This window comes from Peromyscus leucopus, chromosome 23 (genome assembly GCF_004664715.2).
Source record: "Peromyscus leucopus breed LL Stock chromosome 23, UCI_PerLeu_2.1, whole genome shotgun sequence".
NCBI lineage: Eukaryota > Metazoa > Chordata > Mammalia > Rodentia > Cricetidae > Peromyscus > Peromyscus leucopus.
Genome location: NC_051082.1, coordinates 9,835,095 through 9,861,480, shown reverse-complemented (window position 1 = coordinate 9,861,480; position 26,386 = coordinate 9,835,095). Strand labels below are relative to the sequence as shown.

Below are 26,386 nucleotides of genomic sequence, written 5' to 3'. Positions count from 1 at the left end.
CCTGTGGGCACAGGAGCCTGCTGCGAAGCCTGAAAACAGAGCTCAGTGGCAGAACCCACATGGTGGAGAGAACCAGCTCCCACACACTGTCCTCAAACTTCCAGGCTCGAGTATAGACACAAGTACTCAAGCAAGTAAATATAAAATTTCCAAGTAGCTGTAAAATAAAATGAACTTTCAGGAAAAACCAACACTATCTAAAAGATTCCTCATTAAATAAAGATAAATAAAGGACTGTTTTAGCACTGATTTCTCCCCAAAGACCAATGCCAAAGTCCAAGCTCAGAGAGAAAGCCAAAGCCCTGCCCCTCATTCCTCTCAACCAAGGGCTCATCTGCTATTACTTTATTTTACCCTGATGTATATCTATATCTGTACCTACTGCTTGAAACCAGAGACAATAATCCTTACAGAGATCTTCCACAAAGCGAGTGCTGTTCCAATGTGGAATCTGCACATTCCCCAATGCATGGTAACAGTACTCAGCACCCTCATTAAAGCTGGTAAGCTTGGAGAAAAGGGGCCCCACACTTCAGGTGGTCCTCAGACTCTGCACTGCTTCTTTAATGTTACTGACAAGTTACACTGGTTTTTTCATACACTCAAGGAGATTTTAGGCAAGTTTCTTGATTTGCTATGTGAAGAATCAGCAGGCTAGCCCGTCTGCAGACATTCATGTTAAGGGTCCTTTCTGCAATCACAGTGTCAACATCTTCACATAACCCGAGTCTCAACTCATAAGCTCCGGCTGCCTCTGTCCTCTCAATCCCCAGACTGGAACCTCTGAGGAATCAAGCACTGTGGAGCAGAGGAGGCACCTTAGCCTCATATTAACTAGTGATGGAGCTGTCTCATCTCAGAGATCCTGGTCATCTCCCTGGCAAACATCGCCCAGCACTCTGGTAACTTGAGCTCTGCACTGACACTGTGCTGCATCATCTGAGCCTGAGGTCGTCCTGCAGTCAGGCACGCTGGAACCCTCTGGAAAACGCATGCACCCGTTTTTCTTTCTCAAGTGTCGGTCAAGCCAGTGCTCAGGCCCTGGCTCCTGGGTCTGAATGTGTGGTGTTATTCTCGGCATACTGTTCACCCGAGAGCAGAAAGAACAAACTGTCACTGCACATTTCTTCCCAGATTGATAGCTGATAACAGAGTCATGTGGTTATCAAAGCAGTTTTCCTCATGATTCATTAATATGTAGTTTTCTTCACATTTCACGGTTTTTAAATAATCATATTATTAAATATTAAAACTTAAAGTCTCCTTTAGCTTTGAAATTATGCTCAAGTCTGGGTTTAAAAAAAAAGTCTTTCTTGTACCTCATGTGTAATAGGTAAAATTAATAAAGAGGACAAGTATCATTTCTCCCTAACCTTCTGGCTAAATGATGAACTTGTCTGTTCTCCCAAACCATTGATGTACTTTAATTTACTGTGTCACTCAGCCCAGAATGTACAGGCAAGCCTACACTCAGCAAACAGAATGTCTGGCCTCTCAACACTTGACCAGAAGATTCGAACTGACAGACATACTTGACTACACTAAGGAGCTCCACTTCTCTGGAGAAAGGCACGGTCAGGTGACCAGCACAGGAGCCCTGGCAGAGCAGTATCCTCTCAGCTCCTTGGGGCAAATGAAGGCTCACCGCCTGTTAACTGAGATACTGTGAGGATGGGGGCCTTGGAGTTACAAGCAGGTCACAGGAGGCGGGACTGAGACCCTCCTGCACTGCTGTCCTGTCTGGGTCCCAAGCACTTCCAGAGTCTCCGGTTAGACTTTCTAAGTCATCACACACTTCTTTGCTGGGGCGGGGGAGTCTTTTCATTTTTAGGAGGAAGACACGGTATTTATGATTTGTTCAGTAAGATTAGGGCTCTTGCCACACACTCCTCTGGCTGCCTCTTACTAGCAGTATGCTCCTAAATGCTCTTTTCCCTCCTTATCTCAATTCCTCTAACAAGATTAAGAGCCTACCACACTGCAGCTGCCTGGGAAGGAGACACAAAGTCCGTGCAAACTAGACTGGATAGAGGTCTTGCCCTCTCTAAGTGCAGAGCTGTGTGACAGAATTCCCGTCCTCTGTTTCCGCAGTAGAAGGTCCAGGAGTGCGGGAAGAAGGGAAGTCATGTGTGTATATCTTAGAAAGCATCTCAACAAGTGCTGGTGCTACACACCAGCTGTCTGTGTCCGAGGCGAGGCTGTGCTATGGATCTGTGTTTGCCCTTTAGCACTCAGGCAAGCCCGCCCGGGCTGTGGACCCCAGAACTGCGCCCTTTCCGCTGTTAGCAGCTGCACACAACACGCTGGAGGAGCTAAGTATCTGCACCTTGATGCTGTCTGAAACAGACTTTAATTACCCGCTGCTCAAGTGCCTGAGATATGCCCTAACCTCAAAGATTAGCACGTGACACAGCCAACTAAAGACTGTCTCGGCTAATGCTTTGACAGCAGACAAAATAAGACGATACAAAAGGAACCCACAGAAACAGGCTGTGGGTCTGAATGACAATAGCACCTACAAGTTTATAAGTTTCAATGCTTGATCCCAGTTGGGGGATCTGTCTGGGAAGGATTATGAGAAGGGATTTCACTTGGGGCAGACTTTGAGGTTTCCAAAGACTATTTTGAGTTAGTCTCTGCCTGCCTCTTTCGAGTTCTGGCTGCTCCTGCCTCCATGGCTTTGCTCGGCCATCGTGGACTCTAGTCCTGTGAAATTAAGCCCAATTAAACAGTTTTTTGTTGTTGGTTTTTTTGTCTTGGTTACCTGGGTCATGGGGTTTGTCACTGCAACAGAAGCCCTAAGACACCAGCCAGGTTAATAAAATCTGCAGAAGGAAGGAGTCGAGAGCAACTGGGGAAGTTAATGAATCATGAGAATACCAGGTCAGATCTGAAAGGCACCCTAGTTTTGCCTAAAACTTTTAAAATCCATAGCTCTTGAGGCATGCCTGCCGACCGATGCCTCTGGCCTCACTACCGCTCTGCCTCAAGCCTCAGCAACTGCACAATGACTCCGAGAGCCAGTGGTGACGTCTGCCCAAGTTTCTAAACTTGCTTCATGTGTGCTCCAGGCTTTAGATTAAAAAACACAATTTGTCCATATTTGCTCACAGCCATCTCTAAACAAACCCCTTGTAATCTACCACTGTGGGACAGAACATTCTGGGAATGAGGGTCACTGGGAATGAATTGCAGGCTGGGGGCAGACCCAGCACAGGCTCACAGTTTCGGCCACATATTAACCCTGCAAGAAATTCATCATCTTTCATGTACCTTGGGCCCACAGAGCAGAGATGGCCATGCAAGGTCTCCCTCCCTCTGTGAATCGCTCCATCTCTACCCTAAAAGCTTCATGGTTTTAACTGTGCATCCTCTGCTTTTGCTGAAGACATGATGGCAGGTATCTTATCACCTTGGTTTTCTTTTTTGTGACTACCACAAGCCACACAAACTGTATAAAGGCCACTGCAGACCTTCAACTCTTCACCTACACGAACTCTCTTGTTGGCACCTTCAGATCTTATTAGCATTGCATAACCCAAGACAATGATTACAAGGTTTCTAACTTCCAACTTCTTTATCTTCCTCAGAAAGGCTTTGGGACGTCATCTTGCTTATACCCACTCATACAAGATTAGATCATTTTGTTGGTAGTGTAAGTACTGTGAAGAAAGCTTGACACAGACTAACAATGTACATACACTCTGAAAGTGGTGAGTGAGGCAGGAACAAGTGTGGGGTGTGAATCTGAAATATGCAGTTTTCTAAAACCTGACAGGCTTACATACAAAACAAGGATGTTGTTTTATCTGTGGCTGCGCCTTGATCTACTGCTACCTCAGCCAGCAACTGCAACTCTGTAGTTACCAGCCTGCTTATCTAGCAACAGCCTGGTCACTCAGGCCACAGCCTAGTGAGAACTCTGTTCCTGCAGGCAGCGGCCCTGTAGCTGCCACTGAAGGTACCTTTAACTAAATCTCTACTGTTCTAATTATGAGTAAGACTCGAGATTCAAAGGCTGGGGTGAAAACCTGCAAGCTCAGAGAGGCCGAGGAGCAAACTAGCTAACCTCTCTCCTTGCTGGTGTCCACAGAAGAGCCGTGTTTCCACTTAGCCAGACCACACAAAGCTGTGCCACTCCAAACCTCACCCTACTACTTCCTGTGTCTCTCTGTCTCTCCCAGATGCCCTCTGGGGCTCCATGATTACTTTCTGTCAACTAGTTGCTAATGCAGCCTCCTGACCCAAAGTTAACTTTATTTAATTAACACAAATGCAAACTCAGGTTTACGGTGTGACTGAATATCCCCCAACATGAGGATTGATCTCAAACAGCTCAGCACTATTTATTAAATAAAATATGGCAATGGAACAATACAGAATGTGCACCATTTGATAAATTATGATTAGAAAACAGAAATGCATATACTTCCATTTGCATTCATATACAACTGCACATGAAGCTCAAATCTAATTTCTTGGCTCCATAACATCCACAGGGCACTGCTCATCCTGAGCATGAAGCCCTGAGCCATGCCCAGACACATCAGTGCTTCCCTATGACTAGAGAACCCACTTGGAGGAATGAAGGATTCCAAGCCTATGAGCAGGTGTTTTCTGGGCTACACCTCCACAAATTGGAGTTAAGAAGCACCACAGCAGTATGAAAGGATTGTTCTTTGGTAATTTACCATTCTGTGCTAACTAAACATGCCTGAAATGCTCCAGGAATATCCTACGACAGGCACACACAGCCTACCCAAGTCAGTCCTGTCAGCTCTTGGCCAGCAGGATGCAGGACAGCTGCAGGCACACCGCTGAGGGCTGCTTGGCACTCGTGCCCTCAAGGAGGCCTGGAGTGCAGAGCTCCTCCTCAGCGAAGCACTAACTCACCTGGAGGGGGGCGGGGCAAATCATCTGTAGGAAAGTGAGACAGCTGACAGGTGACCTGCTCTTCAAGATACCACATCAATTCTAGATTTTGTAATTTCCAAAAAGAAAAAAAAGGTAGGGCAATGCCATGCTTTACTCAAAACCTTAATGCTTTAAGAACACAGAGACAACCCTCCAAATTCTCCAGTAAATCCAGTTTTCTCTTTCAGGAAAGCCTGTCTCCCCTATGTAGTAGTTGTTAAGTTCTCAGCTACCAGAAATATTTAGCTCACTGTCCCCAACTATGCACAGTAAGAGAGCCCCATTCTCTTGCACGTGCATGTCCAAGTGCCAATAGGAGCAGCACTACCTAGTTTCAGTCATACATAGATAGACAGCCCTTCAAACACTAGCCAGCAATGGCCCCGCTTCAGGAGGCTTCCTTCTTTATGCTGTAAGATGTTAAGACCTTGTAGTGTGTTCTGTTTCTAAGACCAACTACAGTACAGGACCCCAAAACACAGGGAGCCACGACTATCTATGTCCCAGTGGGGACCCCAGAACTAAGCATGCCACTAAGAGCGGCTGCTCGGACTTCAACACCTACACATTAATAAATCCTAACAGAGACAGATGCTGCACAAACACAGACCCAGCTGTTATAAGAACCAAAGGACTGTCACCCACTTATCAAATGTAAACACTTCAAAATTTATCTTTTAACATCAAAATAATAAGAGCAAGGAGTCTTTGTCTCTGTTTGATGATGCTTTGCAAGGTGACTCTGCAGACTCCATTTGCAGGCTTTATCCTAGATTTATGAAGGGAAGTTTAAGTATATTCCACTCATTCAAATCAACCTTCAGAGAATTCTGGACTCTGCTGAAAAAAAGAAAAGTGATGATGCACTCTGGAGACCCACAGACAGGAAGGATTCTGTCCTAGCAACTCAACTCAAGAACAATACAGGAATGCGGAAGGCAAAAAGGACCCCCAAATTCTTAACTTCCATCCTACAAATTGAAAATTAAATATACACAGAGCAGTCAAATCATGCTGAGGAGAAACTGAGAAGTAAAATAGCCAAAGAAACAACTTGGGAGGTTGCCTCAAGGGAACAGCTGGAAAAAGAGCTGCGTTAACTTGAGTTGAAGGAAAGCTGGTGTGTGACAGAAAAACATGAGCATGAAGAACCTGAAACTACACCAGCAACTGTGCAGGGCAGCCTGCCAGAGAAAGAAGGTCAGGCAACATGCAGAACCCATGTGTGCTCTGTACGAGTGGGACTGACCTGTCTAATAGAGGCACACACAAGGCTAGGGTGAAGAAAGCCCCAGGGCAGAACAGACAAGCCACACCCTCATATTTATTGCTTTTACATGTGTGTGACATGTGTGGAGTCAGGGCCAACTTGACAGGATCAAACACAACAGCAAGCAGCTTTAGCACTGAGCCACCTCAAAGGCCCAATCCAGAACATTCCTGAACCACATGACCACAAACTCAATGGGACTGAGTACTGGCAAGTGCTCAGAGCTATGTCTAACGACCAAGACCACATTTAGGGATTTTATTTTCATAATCTTTAGTACCCTAACTATGCCAAACAAACAAGCAAGATTATTAGAATGCACAATGTGCTTTCAAAACCTTTTGAGCTCATAAATGTTGGCAAGATAATTACAGTACTAATAGACACACTTTAAAAATTCACACATGAAAGACGCAGGGGAATTTCAAATACTTAGTGAAGAAGAGTTCCTTGAGGATGGAAAATAGTGCACATCTTTTATCCTAACACTCAAGATGCAGAGGCAGGTGGATCTCTGAGTCTGGGGCTAGCCTGGTCTACACAGCAAGTTTTAGGCTAGCCAGGGCTACACAGTAAGACCTTGCCTCAAAAACAAAGACAACATTCAGTGTAGAAATACATGGTAAGAAACTCAAATACTTACAGGGCAATCTGCCTGTGGTGTAAGAAAGTATCAAAATCAGAAAGCACCTTCTCCCAACACTCCCCCACCCTGGGCATTACTGACACTCGGTCAGGTCACTCCAGTCCTGTGTCACAGACTTCCGTCACTCGATCCTCAAACAATTCCCTTCTCCCACAAAAGGCAAACCTCAGCTCAGTAATCCAAGGTACTTAGTCATACACCCTTTCCTTAACCTTTTCATTGTAATTAGGTGGGGCGGATACTGGGGAGAAAGTTACAAAAGGCACCCGTTTCCAGCTGTGTTCTCAGTCTCTTCGGGAAGGAACACTCCAGCACTGCCGGAACACCCAACGCTTTAACGCCTTCCCAGGTGCAGCCTTGCTAGAAAAATGCCACTGAAAACACCACCAGAGCTTGGTCCCATCTTTCTAAGGAAGGATTCCATTAGGAACAGACCCAACAGGCCGCCCCTTAGCTCCCCTCAGTTCATCTCCACTGGGACCCCTCTTCTAACTGCTCTGCCATCCTACCTCACTCTCTAGAGGACTGTTAGGATTGTCAGGAACATTTGCCGCACAGAGGAGGGCGACACAAAGGGCTTCTCGGACTACACACTGACACCTTCCCAGAAGGAGAAGGCACAAGACAGTAAGTTAGGGAAGCCACATCATCATCAAATGCCAGCACAGCTTACAAAATCACGACATTTCTCTAATCGGGTACAATGTTCCTGCGAATGTCTCCTACTGGGGTGGCTCAGTCTGAGACCCGCCTCTGAGAGGACAACGCACAATGCTGCTTGTGTCCACTACTCTCGGCAATGACAAGGAGAACCTTCTAGAGCACTCTGTCCCTAAAACCACCAAAGATCTGAAGGAAACATCCACATCTGCCAAGTTAAACTGTGCAGCACAGGAGGAAGCTACTGGAGGAGCAAGTGAGCAAGGGCCATCTGTCCCGTGTAACCCTAACCCTAACCCTCCTACTCCTTAGTAAACAGCACCCAGGGCCAGGGTAGACTAAACCACACCAGACAGCACGGACAGAAACCTCCTGAGGCTTGTTGTTGTTCTTTTCAAGTAGCTTGAAGAACTAGACTCATGAAGTCAGAAAGACCACAGCTGCTGAAAATGGGAGGGGAGGGGAGGGGAGGGGAGGAGGGGAGGGAAGGGGAGGGGAGGGGAGGGGAGGGGGGGGGAGGGGGGGGGGGGGGGGGGGGGGGGGGGAGGGGGAAGAAGCAGAGTCATCAACTCAGCTTCTGGTGCCTCTGGACCTGTGCACACAGGGCCAACTCTCCTTCTTCAGCAGGTCCTCTGCCTCCCAGGAGACTTGTGACAGTGTCCAGTCACCTGTGGCTGTTGTGGCTGGTGGAAGACGTAGGGAGAAGCCAAGGGTGCAGTTAAGCATCCCATAGCACCCAACAATGAACACTCCTTCACCCCCTGGTCAACAGGGCCGAGGCTGAAGACTAGGTAAAAGGAGAGGAGTCTGTCAACTAACTGCCTGCTCAAACAAAGACAAGACAGGAAGGGGATTGGAAAGGTGCCGAGACCAGCCTTCAGAGAACAGAGTTTACACCATGTACACTTTCCATAATTCAAGATGACTCAGAATGAAGAATTTTGAAAAGCCAGCCCATTCCAAAGAGAAAAGTCAGCCAATGGAGATGGCGTGTGTTTTTTACTCCATAGCCAGCATTATTATAACAATTTTTAACTATACTTAAGGACATAAAGGAAAGTGTGTGCTCATAATGGATAAATGGGAAATCATAACAGGAATTAAAATGGTTTCATACATATACATAATTTTTTTAAATCTTAGTCCTTTTGTACTAAGCACTTCTTGTATGCTTCTTAATTAAACTTTTACTATAATTGTACAAATAAAAAAACAAATGTAATTTTAGTTCTTTCTAAGCAAGAGTGTTAGATAGCTGGTACTAGAAACTGACTCACTTTGAATGTGTCATAATAAAATAAAATTATTCCATTTAGAACCAACAATCTAGGTTGCAGAGACACATGGTAGCTTATAACCAGAAATTATAAATATAAACAATAACCTTAATCCTTAACTTTTTTAGCTAGGCTAGGAAATTAATTTATACCTGCCTAATTTTCACCTGAAAATAAAGAAAATGTTCCTTATATTTTGACAGATGGATTCTGGGGCTTCGTTTTGTAAATAAGCACACATTAAATACATGTGCAAATGAGAAAATAGCAATGTTTAAAAAATAAGAAATTATTTCCTTAGACATGCTGATGTTTAACTTGTAAGAACCTCTTGTGTTTACAGAGGCTTTGAAAAGTAATGAGTAGAAATGGACTTGAAGGCAAATATATTTTGGATTTTTTTAAAATACTCACATACTTCAGCAAAAACCACTATATTAAACTGTATCTAAAAAATGAGAGATGTATAATCATTCCTCTTTAAATGTAACTCAACTGCACACTGACCAATCTCACTAACTGGCAGTCAAGGAAGCACCATGAGAGGTCCAGAGTCCTCCCTAAAAGCATGCTTCATCTGTATATCCATCTTTCAGCCACCTCCCCCAAGCGACTGAACACACTGCTCAGAAAACAGTAAGCGAAGCAGCTGTGCTCTGGGCCACAGCCTCCTCAACGCCCACGTGGTTCCTCAGTTTCTCTCTCCACCACTGCTAATGCTACCCTTGGCCTTATCTCCAGATACGGCCTTGAGAAGAGCCATCAACCGCCTTCTAACAAAACCCAACACAGTCAAAGTGACACCTTATGCGTGTTTGTGTGTGTGTGTGTGTGTGTGTGTGTGTGTGTGTGTGTGTGTGTGCATTTATCACACACACCCCACAGTATCTGCAGCAGCTTTTCCTTCCCCTCTTCAAGGACAGACAGGTGACCTGCTGAGACATTTGAGTCTTGAGTTTACAGACTCCCAGGTGGTGGCAGGACTAGGGGCTGAGCTTCCAGCAAAGCAGGTGGGGGCTGCACAAACCCTGCTCCCCATCACTTCCTGCTACAGGTTTGTGCTGGGAATCCACCACCAACCTCAGGCAAACACAAGAAGAAGAGTCTCCCAATTCTGCTACATGGGTTCCAATTCAACTCTTCAGAGACCTGCCATGCTGTCTGTCTGATGATGGGGCCTGAAGTCTCCCTAAAGTCTCTGCCAGGTTGTTGTTGTTCAAAATAACTCTTTGAATGAACTCCAAACCCCCAGCAATTCATCAGGGTCCCTCTAAGCCCCAATCTGAGACCTTCCAACAACCACTTCACTAAATTTAGATGCACTGGGGGAACCTACTAGTGGAATCTCTAACACCAAGAGATTGCCATGGATTGCCAGCAGCAACTAGAGACACAAGCTTCATCCTATTGGACTGCAACCTACAGCCAGCAGCTAAGTCCCTACCTTAGGGTGGGGACCTAGACAATAAAACAGAATTGAGGTGGTGTGTCCTGGGTACAGAGCTCAGTGGGAAAGGACAAGAATGCCTGTGCTTCGTCCCTAGCGTACAAAAAGAAAAAGAATATAATTGGGGGTGGGGTGCTGTATACCCTGTTTTGTAAAAATTAAGTGCTTTCTCTGTCAACCAAATCTGACTAGACTACAGTCAGAGAAAAGGATGCCTATTTAGTAGCGAAGTTTATCCCCATTGCAAATGAGGGTTATGGCTAATGTTCAGGGTCCTGAGGACATAAATCACAGTCCTGCTCTTGACAGTCATCTACCGTAAGGAGCACTGGGAAAGCACTGTACAAATTTTCACTGTTTAATTCACTTTATTCTTAAGTCATGCCTTATCAGTTTAAGGAAGAAAAATTAGAAAGAACACAAAAAGAACATGCTAGAGTGTCTCAACCAAACCATATAGTGAAGAGTAGCTTAGCCATGGCCTCACTGTGACCACATGGTTATCTCATCTTAATATTCAACCACAGGCATGCAGTCTGTGACAGCACAGTGGCCCAAGAACAACATGAACAGACAACTCCACCAACCCCTTCGACCTCAGTGCAAAGAGAAGCGTGGTCAGGGAAGAGAAAGCACCCTGAAGACTGACCTTTTGTTGACTGGCTTTTCATCCTTGTCATAGGGCCGCACAAACCACTTCCCGATCCTCACGAAGTTCTTATCCATTAGGCACCTACAATAAGCACATCAGGAATTACCTTCACAGACACAGGAACGAATGAGCTCAGTTCTCTAACAACCCAGAGGAGAGGCACCAATGCAAACACAGTCCGCCAGTCCAACTGCCAACATGTTTTCTTACACTCAGAGAACTCAGAACTCTGGGCATGTGTTAATGCCCATGGGAAAACAAGCAAGAAGAGCTGGAGTGTTTCCAAACCTGGAATTTCAGGTCCCAGGTCTGCATTACCTACGTTCCTGTATGACCAAGAGCAGAGTGCAGGGAACTTAAGGACACTTTCAATCCACCGCAACTCATCCTGCAAGCTGGGTTTAGGGGTTTGTTTGTGACAAGTGACCAATCCTTTAGCAAGGATGCCAATAACAATACCTTACCACAGCCCAAATCTACCCTGATGTGTTCTTTCCACAGGCACAGAGACCCTTTACAAGAAAGGAAGATTTGGCCTTAGCCTTCCATGCAAGGGTGTCTGCTTCTCTCTCTCTCTCCTGGCTGGGCCTGGCTTCTGTCTCCACGCGGTTCGTGTTTGTTTTTCCGTCATGTCACAGGTATTCTTTAAAGGCCATGGTAACAGTAATTGAACCCACCACATAGAACTCCAATAGTGTAACAATTCAACTGAAGTGACAATACAGTTAGGACAAATTCATTCCTGTGCAGGCAAATGACAACCCTATCGTAACTGCCCTCTGGACAATGGAGGAGATGCTGCAGACTCTAACAAGTACCCTTGATTTTAAAAAATACAAAATGTGAAATAAAAATGGACATTCTGAACTTGATGATCTCTCAATTTCAGTACTGAAACAATCTACATTTTGAAGTCAAGCGGTCAGAATTCCTTTTGTTCAAGTGCCTATGGAAAGCTACACAGCAATTCTTATCTCATTATTCAGGCAGATCTGTACTTGGTTTTTGTCTCTGTTGTTCCCACACCATCAAGGACTAGCCGAACAATTCAAGCCCTCACCCACTCATCACAGGCTAAACAAGTTAGTAAATGGCAAGCCCCAGTTTCTGGTCACAATATAACTCCCTTTGGGCAGACTCAATCTGGAACAGGATTACATCAAAATATCACTGGATTTATTTTGAAAGTGAACAATCTCTGTTGTTCACAGGGAAGAGAAAATCATTTCCAGAGTAACTCAATCTAACTTCACGTTTCTGCATTAAATAAGCATGCTTTTGTGATAAAGATTATGAATACAATAAATTTTGAATAGAAAATATGGAGCAGCCACCTAAGAAAAGGATCATAAGTAGTCACACTGGAAAGCATCACCAGGTTCTTTCCCAGCCAGACCCCATCTCTCCTGGGCAGACACTGTCACAAAGAGTGCAGAGCTGAGCCGTGGCTCCCAGTCCAGGAACACTGCCATAGCTACTAAAACCTGGCTGCAGTCACCAGAGTGCAGAGGAGGGCCACAGTGCTCCCTGCTGGAGTCGAGGAAGCTAAGGCAGCAAAGAGAGGAAACATCTCCTAGCAAGGTCATGGGAGCCCAGACACACCTGTGCACACAGCCAGGACATAAGTGACTACCCCAGAATATCTCCTTAATCCCTTCTTCTAGTCTTAAGCCCAGGTCCATCTCATGACTGAGTTAACAAGAAAACATTTCTTCACTTTTTAAAAGCTGTTAGAATGTCTACCTTAAAATCCACAATGCACAGAATAAGAGCAGTGGTACCAGGCATGGGATCACGTTCAAGAGCAAACACCTCCATGTAGAGAACTGCATTGGATAAAGTCGTGTTGGGCTTGGGGTGGAGATACAGAAACACCTCCTCTGAGGTGACGCCCAACAGAAAGGATGTGAACATGATGCTGTCAACTTTAAGCCCTGTGAGGAAATGGAAGACAGTTCTGTGGCTACGCTAGCACCTAGGGGAGCTGATTGGACAGCAGGCTCCAGTGGAGCACATGTGCATCCTGAAAAGAAACCAAGAGGAAACGGAACGAAAAGCACAGCAGCCACGCAGCTCAAGGTACGTCCGCTCTCGGACACAGACCTGAGTCCCAGAGTTGCCATCTTAAACAGCCGCCCAGCCTGTGAGCCAGGATTCCCTTTACTGTTCTCTGCTCCCTCTCCTCCTGTTTAAACTCCAAAGAGTGTTCCTGTCTCTGATGAAGCCTGTGGCTTCTCTTGTATTCATAATCAGGGTTTCACTCCTCAGTTAAGATGACTCATTTCTACGAAACTCTCCATGGAAGAGTTGTGACTATGCCTCTTCAACGGGGATGTGAACGCCTGTGATGCGGCACCTTCCGAGTCCTGCTCTGCACTGCTCCATTAAACAGCCGGCATGAGTGTTATACATACTGAAGACTACTTTCCTGTTCATAAGGAAAGGCACTCTTGGAGCCATGTCTGCTGTGTGTGCATTCTTACCAGGAGGCACTCGGTGACAGGGAGAGAAACCTACTGACTTCACTTCTTCACAGCTCGTCCCTTCCTACTGTGGCCTCAAATCACACTGAAGGGGTCGTGTGGCTGCTAAGACACCTACAGGAAAACCAACACTACTTAAATGCATTAATTATATTTGAAGAACATAACTAGGCAAATGTTTTAAAGAAAAGTAGTTTCAAGATGTAAAATATATCAGCAGGCGGATGTCTGTGAGTTCGAGGTCAGCCTGGTCTACAGAGCAAGTTCCAGGACAGTCAGGGCTACACAGAGAAACCGTCTCGGGAAACAAAACAAAAATCAGAAATAAATTATCCACTCTACCATTCTTTGCTCTTTTGGTGGTGGGGGGGGGGGAATGCATCAAAATTTGTATTTAATTTTACAACTCATTCTTGCAAACAATTCTCTCTGCCAAAAACTGTTTCAGAACACAACCCCAATCACTAACAGGTATGTATTGTAGTCACCCTGGGTATCACCAACATTTTCAAAGGCACTTTTGAAGTGGCAACCTTCTGCAAGGCAGACCGATACCACTTTCCAAGGCACCTGGGCAAGGCCAGAGTTCGGAGATGTTAGGCAAGAGCAGAGATTATCTCTTCCATGTGTCAGCACCTTCAAGGGCAACATTTCAAGAGAAATGCAATCGTGCTGAAAAACCAAGGCAAGTTCCATGAATGTGAGCATGTACGGTTCCTGTGTTGTGCTTCATGGTTCTGAACAATGAAGCTCAATGTGCAAGTTCCCATATCTACTCCCAAAGCCTAGGCAGCAGCCACAGACTAACCAGTGGGTTACTTCCCCGAAGGGACAGCTGGGAGGAGCAGCAGGAAACCCATCTGGTTAGCACTTTGGACAGAGACTCAAGTTCAAACTCCATGTTCCTCTGCTACAGCGTCACCCAATGACACCTGATTTCACCCTCTGTTTTCAGAGCTGCCCACAGACTACATCCTACCCACTTGCATACCAAGCATCCTGAGTGCCACCATCATCTCCTCAACCTTCATCAGATAGAGGAAATGAGTTTCTGTTAAGGAGACTACAACATATCCAGAGAAGGAGATGACAGACCCCTTCCCAGCTGACCCCACATCCTCACTATGGTGGACTGGCTTCTCTTGTGCCCTGGTGGGTACTGCTCTTGCAGGAAGGTACAGCCAGGCAAGGCCTCTCTGCTTCACGTCCTCTGTAAAATGACTACAGCCTTAGGTCCTTCTACAGGACTGGCCTCACCTGAAATGTCCATTCTACCTAATGCAAATCCAAAGAAATATACCTCTCTTCTCAGTCCATTCAGTGTTTAATGTCATTCTTTGGTTACTACAAAAACAAGCAGTCGTCAACATCTTCACCCCTTCTCCGTGCTAAGAATTATTGAGTGAACAGTTTGACTGATGTGCCTCAGAAGACAAGATTCCTTTCCAGACATTGACAATCAAGTGTTTAAAACCACTGGTTTCCAGTCTTTTACTTATGTCCTCCCATTACAGAGTGCGGCCCCAATCTAAAGACTCATGTTCGCCGGGCATGGTGGCGCACACCTTTAATTCCAGCACTCGGGAGGCAGAGAGGCAGGTGGGTCTCGGTGAGTTCGAGGCCAGCCTGGTCTACAGAGTGAGTTCCAAGATAGGCTCCAAAGCTACACAGAGAAACCCTGTCTCGAAAAACCAAAAGAAAAAAAGACCAAAAAAAAAAAAAAAAAAAGACTCATTTTCCTACGTGGCATTTCCATAAAAAGGGAACTGCTTGTTTCTTGCACTCTTCCGTGATTCCCAGGGCGCCAGAATTCCATGTGGTATAACCCTTCTTCAACCACGGCTGCACCTGTCACTGTGCTCCTCCCAGTGAATCCAAGAGCTGCAGTTTCTACCCCACCCAGCAGACACTGAGCCCAGGAGTGTGGGGACATGCTGTCGTCGGTGTGGGTGCAGCTTCGATCCGCACGCTCTTCTCCCGTATTTCTCTCTGCTGCTGCTCTACCCGGCACAGGGAAGCCTAGCAGTCACTAGTCAGACAGCAGCAGTGCCCTACCAGGGAGAGCACCAACCACTCTTCTCGGGTGTCAAAATCCACACTGTCAAGTTCCCCTCTGCCTGCACGGCATGACTGAGCACACTGCTTCACAGGCTCCAATAAGCTTCCACTGTGTGCAAAGCAGTGTGAGCTGACCTCTGGGGACAGCAATAAGCCCCTATGAAAATCAGCAAGTGTATTTTATTCCAAAGCCTTCAGAGGGTTACAAACTAAAATCAGAATAACAAACCTAATGCCAACCAGGCAGTGTGCCAGATGTTCTGGGTTTACAAAGGCAAGGCGTTCCAGTACAAAAACACTCCAAGTCTTCAACTACACACATTTTCTGGGCTGTTCAAAAGGTGTTACTTCATTAGCACAGACAGGTAACAGGATTTGCTGTATCATGAAAAGCCCCCTCAACTGTAGTACGGGAAACAGTCAAGGTGCCTGAAGTACTGAAAAATGATCGCACCAACAGACTCCCCAAGAGTGACTGCACACTTTGTTCTCCGTGAGGAGGAGGAAACCGTCTCAGCATGACACTCGGCCTAACTGCTGCCAGGACGGCCGGACGGGATGGACAGGGCGGACAGGGGTGGAGCGGCCCTTGGCTGCAGACACTCTTACGTGGTGAGGCAGGCAAGGAGAGAGGTGTGTGAAAGAGAGGTAGGGATAAGCTCAGTGACAACAGATTCAATAAATACAAACCAAATTAATGCTATGTTATCACCCTGGGCATCTAGCCAAAAAGAGAACTGGTTTAAAAAAGGGAGAAGCGCATTTACTTTCTCAAAAGACAAGAAAAATAAGCATAACGGCATGATCTAAAACAGAAAATTCTGGAACTCACTCTCTCTCTCTCTCTCTCTCTCTCTCTCACACACACACACACACACACACACACACACACACACACACACACACCAGAAACACTTCTGTTCCCATGCCATAAACAGCTAACTGGAAGACAGACAATTAGACATGTTTCTGCCCATTCCACTGACATCAAGCATGGTCATGCAACTTCGACCTCTCTCCTTGGTAGTTTCCACTACTCAAGCTTGTGGCCTGTGTCTTAGCTGATGATGTGTATGAAGACATGGTGTGCATCACTTCAGCACAGGCTCTCCATTCCTGAGAGCTCCGTAGCTCTCTGCTCTCTGCCAGGAGGACAGCAAGGAGAGGCAGGGGCTGTCTGGCAGTACTGGGCTGGGACAGCAGGCAGACAGCACAACGAGCAGACAATCTACCTCTCTGTGAAGGAGAAGGAGGTTGGACTTCCCATAATGGTGCATCTTTGATCCTAACTTGGCTGGAGAAAGAGGCAACAGCAACATTTAACGCAGGCCAGTGGCCTCCACAAGGAAAAGAATGGGGCAAAGCAGGAGCGACGAGGAAGAGGAGGGGAGTGCGATTTTATAAGAACTGCAAACACGAGGGTGGGAACTTGGCTCTGATTACCAAACAAGCAATTACATGGAAGAAGACTGTATGAGAGGTTCAGAGCACTTGCTGCACTTCCCTGGGAGATCCTGGGTTTGGCTCCCACCACTCACAGTGGCTCACAACTGTGGGTAATTCCAGTTCACAGGTGGCGTGGGGGGGCGGGGGTGGATGCCCTGGTGTGGCTTCTGAAGGCACCAGGAATGCACTTGGTGCACAGGCATACATGCAGGTGAAACACTCATACAAATAAGATTAATAAATCTAAAACAAAAAAGTTTAAATCTCTACTATAATATTTTTAAAGATGACTGAAAATAGCTCCAAAGGATAGCTTTCCAAATGAAAACATGAAAGTAACAGGAAAAGAGACTTCTGCTCTGCTCAGTGCAAATCTTCTTCTAACACTAAGCACCCTCTGAAGATGAGACAAGCTCCTTCAGAACCTGCTCACATGACAGGAAGTCCTCAAGGAAGGGGACCACAGAAGGATGCTGCAGACCAGAATCCCAGGAGGGAGCTAAGTGCACTCTAAGAGCAGCGATCCTTGCTGTCCTCTGAGCTGTAAGTGCAGCCAGAGTGCTCACACTGAGAAGGGTGGTGGGTGGGGCCGAGGCCCATGTCCACAGTTGGTTAGGTGATGAAGCTGAAACCCAAAACACCTCCATCCTCTATAGGTAATTAAGAAAGAAGATTTCTAGGAATGAGCGCCTAGAAGAACAGAAAACCACAGCCAGAGATGCTCTCACCAGTCTGATGTCTTTATGCAAATGTTCCCAGGAGCAGCAAGTTGGTTCGTTTGCTTCTAAATGGACAAATGACTCTAGCTGGAAGTGCAAATACAGGGCAGGCAAACACTGAAGAGTGACAAGAGAAACCAGTATCTGAAGTCACACTGCTTACAATTTAAAATTGCCTCCAGAACGTCAATAGAGCGGTGCTTCAGGACTAGTCGATAGTAGTCCCGAATGCAATGCTCTTGTGTACAAATGACAGTATTACTTAACTCCTGTAGTGAAAGAGTCCTTAATGAGTCACTGCAGTGACAGCATTCTGTTAGCCTTTCATAAAGATCAATGTACACAACTCTTCAGACCTAAGCAAGAGCTTTTCAAGTTAGTAAGTGGACTTTCCTTTTAATTAAGCATCTTTATACTTAAAAAATAAAACGCAGAATGAATCACTTCTCAAGCTTTGAAAATAGACAAACTAAACAAAAAGATTTAGAAATCCCACAAGCCCTGCTCCTGAGCTGGTCATCTGTTTTCACTCCAGGAACTCCCAGAACTCACACCAGAAAAATCAGGCTGACCTTCCACGGGCAGAAAGAAAAAGAGGACAGCAGGAAACGGCAGGAAGCAGACACCCAACTACATCACAGACTCGGGGAAAGTTATAGCGAGTGATGTGAATGATGGAAACACAGAAAAGGTAAAGTATGGATCGGCCACCCAGAGTCTGCTGGCAGTCAATGAAGGGAACTGGGAACCACTGTTTACAATGCTTCCTGCCTCACAGCGGAGTGGTTTTCATTCACAAATAAATGCAGCCACTTCATGTCTGAAGGAGACTGAGGGACTCTTTTACAGGACCAGAGCCACACATTTTTCAAAAGGGCCTTAAATTACCCCAGAATCACAGTGAGGAAGCTTGGTCATGAAGTGTTTCCTAAGGTAAAAGCTGCTCTGCTCACTGTCTCCAGAGGAGAATTCAAACAGGCTATTCTGGGACTGTCAAATAGTACAAAATAATGAAAGTTATAGGAAAATAATAATTATCGACAGAGTGGGTGAATTACAGTACCACATTAACAGAAACCGAAGGCCCCGGCTCCCCACACCTAACTAGCAGGCTGCCGACTCCGAGCAAAACTAATACCCAAATTTTATTATATGTCACAATTAATTTTCATAAAAATAATGGTTCAACTAGGCCCAGGCTTTAGTTTCCATTATAAATTATAAATTTGTAAATTCCCTGAATAAGGAACTTACATGCATGTCCTTCCACTCAGTTATTCTAGTCTTCTAATTTTTTCCAACAAAGAAAAATGCTAAAACACGGGACTGAGAAAAGATTTTGTTTTCTAGAAGGAATCAATCATGATTTAAAAATCCAGTGAGTTATAATATTAAAAATATGCTTTGTCCTACATACTACAGAATCCCATTTAAAGGTACATTCTTGATGAACCATTTACTTGACACAGAAGTGTGCAAACAGTAAATTTTTCCTGTTTTCCTGAATGAGTTTGGGTGTACTTTCGTCCTTGTTTACTTGGGGGGGGGGGGTTTGTCAAATACTTAATTCATGAATATCTCATCTTCAAATCAATGCTTCCTCATACACGTGACACCTTCACAGAAAAGAAAAGTATGAACAAAGTAGTACTAGGCTCCAAAGTTTGGAAGAAGCAGAGACATTTCACAGGAACTAGAGTCTTTTTTTTTTTTTTTAGATTTATTTATTATGTATAGTGTTCAGCCTGCATATATGCATGCAGGCCAGAAGAGGGCACCACATCTCATTATAGATGGTTGTGAGCTACCATATGGTTGCTGGGAATTGAACTCAGGTCCTGTGGAAGATCAGCATGAGCTCTTAACCTCTGAGCCATCTCTCCAGACCAACTAGAGTCTTTTGAAATGACTCAGATGGTGATGCTTGATACAGTGATAGTCTTCCTAGACCATCCTAGCCAGCAGCTGGAATATGAATTTAACAGTACTATACTGCCATTCCAGCTTTGCTGACCTCAGGGCACCATCTGCAGACTCCAGAGGAGAACGGACAATGGTTCCCACCGGAGCTCCTAACTAGACCGCCGTTCTTCCGCTGAAAAGGGAAGGAGGGACTCCAATAATGCCTATGTCAAAGGACAACTTGCCTCAACACTTTTCAGTCAACTCTGCAAGAATGTGGGCATCAATCTAAATACCAGCAGTGAAGTATAATCAATGGATAGGAAAGTCTGTTCTGAGAACAGCTCACGATACATATTCTAAAAACTTCAAGTACCCCAGCTTGGCCTTGAACTCCTGATCCTCTGGCTTCTGTTTCTGAAGTCATGTAATTACAGTTGTGTGCCACCAGACCAGCTCAGAGAACCCAGACTTATTTATGTATGTGAGTAGGTCTGTGGGGCAGGGAGGAAGGAGGAGATGGAGCGGAGGAGAGACAGAAGGAAGAGGTGGAGGGACTGACTAGGAGGAACTGTGAAAAGCTCTTCTTCCTAAGAGACTGCCAACTAGTAAGAAAAGAAATGGTGACAGTTCAAATCAATATTCCAGTCATAACGGCAATAATGATTCCAGCATGGATCACCAGCAGATGCTAAAGCAAGTGAGTGGGGTTTAGAAGAGAGGAAGCTTCCACAGTCCCGCTAGTCTGCCACAAATTACAACAGGAATGGGGCCGACCATGATCACAGCTGGCCAAACTCTAATTTAGAGTGAAGAAACCTGACAGAGAACATCACTCCAACCAAGTGACTGCAGATTCTAACGTCATTAACAACACAACATGTGTCAGCTGCCATGACAGTCGGAGTGGATACAGCTTCACTCTGTAGTATTCCTACGAAAAAGAATACGTCTAATCAAATCATGAGGAACTGCCTCAAACTGAGGAGCCAAGCTAAGGCCTAACTTACCAAAAATGGCAGTGTCAGCAAGAACATTAAGAGAGAGAACTTTCCTAGATTTGGAGAGCTATGAAACCTAAATATATTATCTTGTTGCAAAAACCATAACTGCAGAGCCTGGTGGCCTCTATTACAGAGAGTTAGACTACCCTGTGACTTTCATAGGGATTCTAGGCTTCCATGAGGACAGACTTGACCTTAGGAAGCGTACACCTCAGCATTCAGAGTAGAAAGAACCATGACAGTGAGTCTGTGAATGATTCCGGAAATGAACGGCAGGAACCGAACAAGAAACATGTTGGACTGGGAGGGAACACAGAGTTCTCTATACGGTCCCTAAAGCTTTTCTATCAACAGAAACACAAAAGGAGCTTCACATACACACAACTCTCACGCTGCAAACGACCCCTTGTCTCTAAAGCCCAGTGGACTCGGGCAATCCTGAGCGCAAAGCCACGCCACTGCCCCCTTTCTTACCTTTCTAACAGATTGTGGATTGCTTTGAAGAGCAGCGTCCTACATTCATAGGAAAGGCCATTTTCCCAGAGTCCTTCTTCCACAACTGAAAAGAAAAAAGAAAAAAGAAAAAAAAAAGAACCAGTAAAAAGGACATCCAAATAAAAAGAAACTTTGACACATTTTTCTAATGCAAAGTTAATGAACTAATTCAACGATTTCATCTCGATCGCAGAGGGAACTGAAAGGGAAGGTAACTGCTGTCCCACCACAGGCTAAGGTGGGAATGAAGGAGAAGAGAATGGTCAGGAGCACAGCCTCCCATCAGCCCTCACTCCGTCCTTCGGAACTGAGCCACCGTTAACACTCTCAAAGCGACTCTCCCAGGTCTCCGGAAGAAGAAATGTGAGGCAGTTCTTCTTAAAAACAGCAAAGGTGTCATGAAGTTAACAGCTAGACCGAGGAGGCCACTCCCAAAAGTACCTGAATTATACACAGTTGTTTAATGAAAATACATCTAGATGGACTTATAAAGAATTTGGACAGATTGCTAAAAATTAATTCTTGCTACACTATTAAATTGCTTCCTGGACTTATAATTTTATAAACACTTAACATCTGAGGGAAACAGCATGCTTGCTTTGAAGTAAGTTATGCCATGGACCCACAAGTAACTCCAAAAGAATCCAATGCCCATGAAGTCCTAAAATTCTTTTTTTTTTTTCTTTTCCTAACTGTATATTGGGGGCGGAGGAGATCAAAAGAGATAATTTCCTCTTAAGTTAAATTAGCTTGACCTAAGATAAGGGGAAAAAAGACAGGCACTTGGGAGACAGAGGCAGGTAGAATCTCTTTGAGACTCAAGGCAGCAGCGAGCGCTTCATCCTATTTGATGCTGAGGTTCAGGGCAGTGTTGAATGTGGTGAGGCAGCTAGACTATGGAGTGGGTTTGGGTTCTCATGAATGAGAGGGAAACCTACAGACTGAGGACCATGGCAATGGTCACAAAGTGGGCAGGAACACCTGCAGGTACTAGGCTTTCTCTTCATAAGCCCTACAAACCATTCAGTGATAAATACAACATTTTAAATCTAGACCCCAAGCTTCCCAATTAAATATTAGTTCAGTATGAATAGAAAAATAGGCGAAAAACTGGTTCATAGGCTATCTTTATCAATTTAAACTCTTTTGGTATCAGAAGATAAGGCACAAGAAACCAAATAGGTCTGTAGAGTAAATGAGTGGGAAGTGTCAATCAAAGGATTCCTAGACACAAACACTCCCCTCTGCTGTTTGAAGGGTTACAGCCGAACTAAGAACAGCAACTAAAGTAAGCGCTGCCGCAGCTACTGTGTGCAGACACACACTCTTGGCACGGGGTCACTTCACTGGGGTTGTAAAGCTAAACTCAGAATCTGTTTAAAGTGCTGTCGCTTAGCTCCTTTAATATCCTCATTCAGATAAACTGTAAAAGTACAAGAAATTATTCTATAAAGGAAATTTTAAATAGCAATTATCACTGCTTAGTGTCCAAATAGTCAAGATCTTCAGTTTGTAACTTTTCCCAACTTTTAAAACATTGCATCTTGCAGAATTAATATGCTTCTTTAAAAGAAAGGCCATATAAGAGGTTCCAAGTGTCCATGTGACAAAATATCAAAGTAGCAAACACTCAGTGGCTTGGAGTTTCTCAGCAGACACTGATCTGTTCCATAAGCAACACTAGTGATGGGGAGATGCTAGAGAGGGTGGGGAAGACAGCCAGCCAGCAGCACTCAGCTCCTGCATCCATCCTCACCCGGCGCACGGCCTAAACCAGAACGCTTTCAAAGAATACAGGTTCCCTCTGAGCTGTGATACATAAGTCTCTTTAATGTATCACACTGCAGCAACAGCTGAAACAGAACAAATGTCTACACATCAGAAACACTTCTTCCTCCCCACTGCTTTTTAACCTCAGGCATCAGAACTCCTGAAACCTATTATCTAGAACATTGAGTTCAGTGAGCACATTGGCCGCTGCAAACACTGGAGGGGGAGGGGCACCAGTGGGAAACAAATCCTCATTCAGCCACTAAAACTACTGAAAAGGAAATTGTGTTCAAACCCCACAAACGCAAACAGACTAAGAAGCAAGGCTCAGGAGAGGACTGTCCCTTGTTAGATTGGCTGTGACACGTGGCTAAGGAGACACGGATCTAAAGGGAGGCCCCCCTTGTCTTTGTTTTCAATTGTGCTGTTCAATGCATAAAACTGTAATTAAAAACTAAAACTTTCCAATTCTCACCTCTACTCCCTGACAACGGTAAAATAAGCAGACACTGCAATAAGACAGCATCAATTTCACGATGGACTGTACCAAATAATACTTGAGACAGAGAATTTCTGACATATCTGATTTCTTAAAAAATTGACTTAACAAAAAATTGAGTAACAAAGTAGCATAGTGTCAGATTAATTCTGAAATATAGCATCATACCCATAAAAAATCCAATTACACACAGTATCATTGACTGATGACCATTTTGCTGTCATTGATTGCCTTGTAAAATCTATTGGAAGTCATTAATAACTAAATGGACTTATTGATATCAAATCCAACGCACTCAGTACACTGCTCTCTCTTGAACTGCTCCTGGCTGTAGAACATTTGGGTTGACTTAGCAAATCTCTATCAGAAATGCATTTAGCTTTGCCGCTGTCGGTTCATCAGTCAGCTAAGGACCAGAGGATGGAGGATCAGAACGCAGACACGGAAGTGCTGTTTGCTCTGACCTATTTACAACGTTCAAGGACTGCAACCCTGATCATGCTCAGCAGACAGAAGCGTGGCTGTGACGTGCCATTTTTACCAGGCTAACGGTTTTCTAAGGAGTCTCTAACAGCATGGGTCCTCTGCCAGTTGCAGGATAGCCAGAATTTTAATGAAGGTTTCTGCTCAGCACTGGCAGCTGAGACATGACCCACGTTAGCATTTCAATGGATCACAGGACTCATGTAAAGCCAGTAAATTTTCTACTAAGGAGGTCAGAGAATTCGATTTCTGGATACACTGAGCAAGACCTTCTGAAGATAGCTGTACAGAAAACAGCCCCATGTTGCTGAGATTGCTCACACTGAAAGAGAAATCATCAAGTGTGGCACTGACTTCCCAAATCCAAGCTCACCCCATTCACCACTCTTCTCAAGCATTTTAGAATGACAATTAGCATTTTATTCCTATGCTCTTAATATACTCAAAAATAAATGGACAAATGTCTGGAAGGGCATATCCAGCTTGGCAGTGACCTCTGGCTCCTGGGAAAGCGGTCTTCACCTCACTGTAAACTCCAGGCTTCCTTTGTGAGCATGCGTTACTGCTACTTAAACTCTTAAGCAAGGCTGGTATTTATTAAACAGCTACATGTTCCGAAATTACAAAGGATGATCATGAGATATAAATTAAATGTGGGGTTTTTTTAATTTTTATTTTTGAGCAGAGTCTCACAGACTAGCCTCAAACTCATGACAATCTCTGGCTTCAGCTTCCAGAGTTCTAGGATTACAGGTATGAGCTATTGTTCTAGGCACCAAGAAATGTTCAATGTTAACGAAAACCATGCATATGGCTGATATATGATGCACACATAAAACATACACACATTATATAGCACATACATGTATATGATACACACACATATGATTCAGTTATGGCATTCTCACTTAAATCCATCAATGCTTTATATAAACTTCCTCTAAGATGGTCTCATGTTAGTCAAGAAGACTCAGCCTTTGGGTTTCAATGCTGTTCTCAACTAAACAGTAAAAAAATTAAAACTATTTATTCCCTTCCACTTTTGAGAGGCAACCTGTTTTGAAATGTAAACATATACTCCCGGCATGCTACTAAAAGTCTGACGGGACAGGCCCCAACTGCCCCTTACACTAACACCCCAACAGTTGTCTGCCCCTGCTATCACAGAGAGTGATCCGCCCAGCTGCAACTCTTTGAAATGCAGCTGTCTTCTTGGCATCCTCCCCAGCCCCCTCAGCCAGCATTTCTGTTCTGCTGCAGTAACCTTACAGAGCCTTTTACAGGAGGCTTAGCCCTGGCAGAGGGCACTCTCTGGCGTGACCACGAGAACATGGAAACACGATTCATTAGACACGCCTGGGGTGACAACAATGGAGCCGCCGCCGCTTCTTGCTGCCTTTCATTTCGCACATCAGCCTGAGACTAATGCATTCTCGTTACCCACCAAGCACGTTTACAGACAGGGGAAACTGTAATCACCTCTGATTAAGAGACGGCAGATTTTCCTCTATGAGCCGCCAGCCACAGTGACATAGTAATTATTTTGTAACTGACAGGTTAAAATAGCAAATGTAGTAAAAATAACACGGGGGGCGGGGGAGGGTGGGGGAGCAGGAAGAAGAGAGAAGAAAAGGGAGAAGGAAAGAGAAAGACAGACAGACAACTTGAACTCCACACAGAAGGTTCTCTGAGACCTCAGTCTGCTTGCTCTACATGTCTTGTCTCCTCCACCTGACAGATGGCACTGTGGCAGTCTCATGAAGTACACACACCCTACCTGTTCATTTCTTGGTCGCTTTTTAGCTAATTATTGCTGGCCTTTCTTTTTCTGCTTCTCTCCCCAACGGTCTAGGACGCTGACAGTGGTGTTCAACTCCTTCATCTCCCCCTGCTATGAGATCCTTTTTCTGCACTTTCTGTCAGCTAGTTTTCAGTTGTAACACACTGCTCCAAGATTCCTATTTTAATGTAGTTTTTAAAAATACTCTTTTGCAGAAAAACAAGAGTGCAGAATAACTCCATCACTTGGCCCAGCGTGCAATCACTAGCAAAGGTTCCAGCTGTGAGAGCAGAGGCCCTGACAGCAAGTGCAGGCCATTCTGCCACAGCACTTCCAGAAGTGAACATCCCTCACACTCATGGGGCTGCACCCTCTGTGAGACCAAGTGTGCATGTTGGCAGCCATAATTCGTACAAAGATCAGTAGTTAAGAACAAAGCATTTGCCGGGCGTTGGTGGCGCACGCCTTTAATCCCAGCACTCGGGAGGCAGAGCCAGGCGGATCTCTGTGAGTTCGAGGCCAGCCTGGGCTACCAAGTGAGCTCCAGGAAAGGCGCAAAGCTACACAGAGAAACCCTGTCTCGAAAAACCAAAAAAAAAAAAAAAAAAAAAAAAAAAAAAAAAAAAAAAAAAAAAAAAAAGAACAAAGCATTTGTCAGGTGTAGAAATGAGTATAGTTAAAATAGTGGAAAGTAGCATTTTAAAAACACTCTAGTCTCTTTCTTTAGGCCTCCTATAACATTACTGTAGGTTCCATTAAGAATGTGCTATACAGCAAAAAGAGTTCACACGTGTGAAGAGTGCAGAGAACACAAAACAGATCCTGGAAAGAGAAGAGAAAAGATAAGCAAATACCGAATTTGAAACGTGAAACAACTTCAG

At 44.8% G+C, this 26,386-nt stretch overlaps 1 protein-coding gene across 5 annotated transcripts in view; it reads right to left on the bottom strand.

The window, feature by feature from the left end:
* Positions 1-26,386, bottom strand: part of Med13l (mediator complex subunit 13L) — a 232,919-nt gene that overhangs the window by 82,887 nt on the left and 123,646 nt on the right. For 3 of the 5 annotated variants that reach the window (XM_028878799.2, XM_028878797.2, XM_028878798.2), the window contains exons 3-4: positions 20,953-21,037; positions 10,864-10,947 (exon numbers count right to left, since the gene is read on the bottom strand). In XM_028878799.2, the coding sequence (XP_028734632.1) occupies positions 10,864-10,947; positions 20,953-21,037 (169 nt within the window). The remainder of the gene's footprint in view (positions 1-10,863; positions 10,948-20,952; positions 21,038-26,386) is intronic. The other 2 variants (XM_028878800.2, XM_028878801.2) reach the window with 2 other exon arrangements.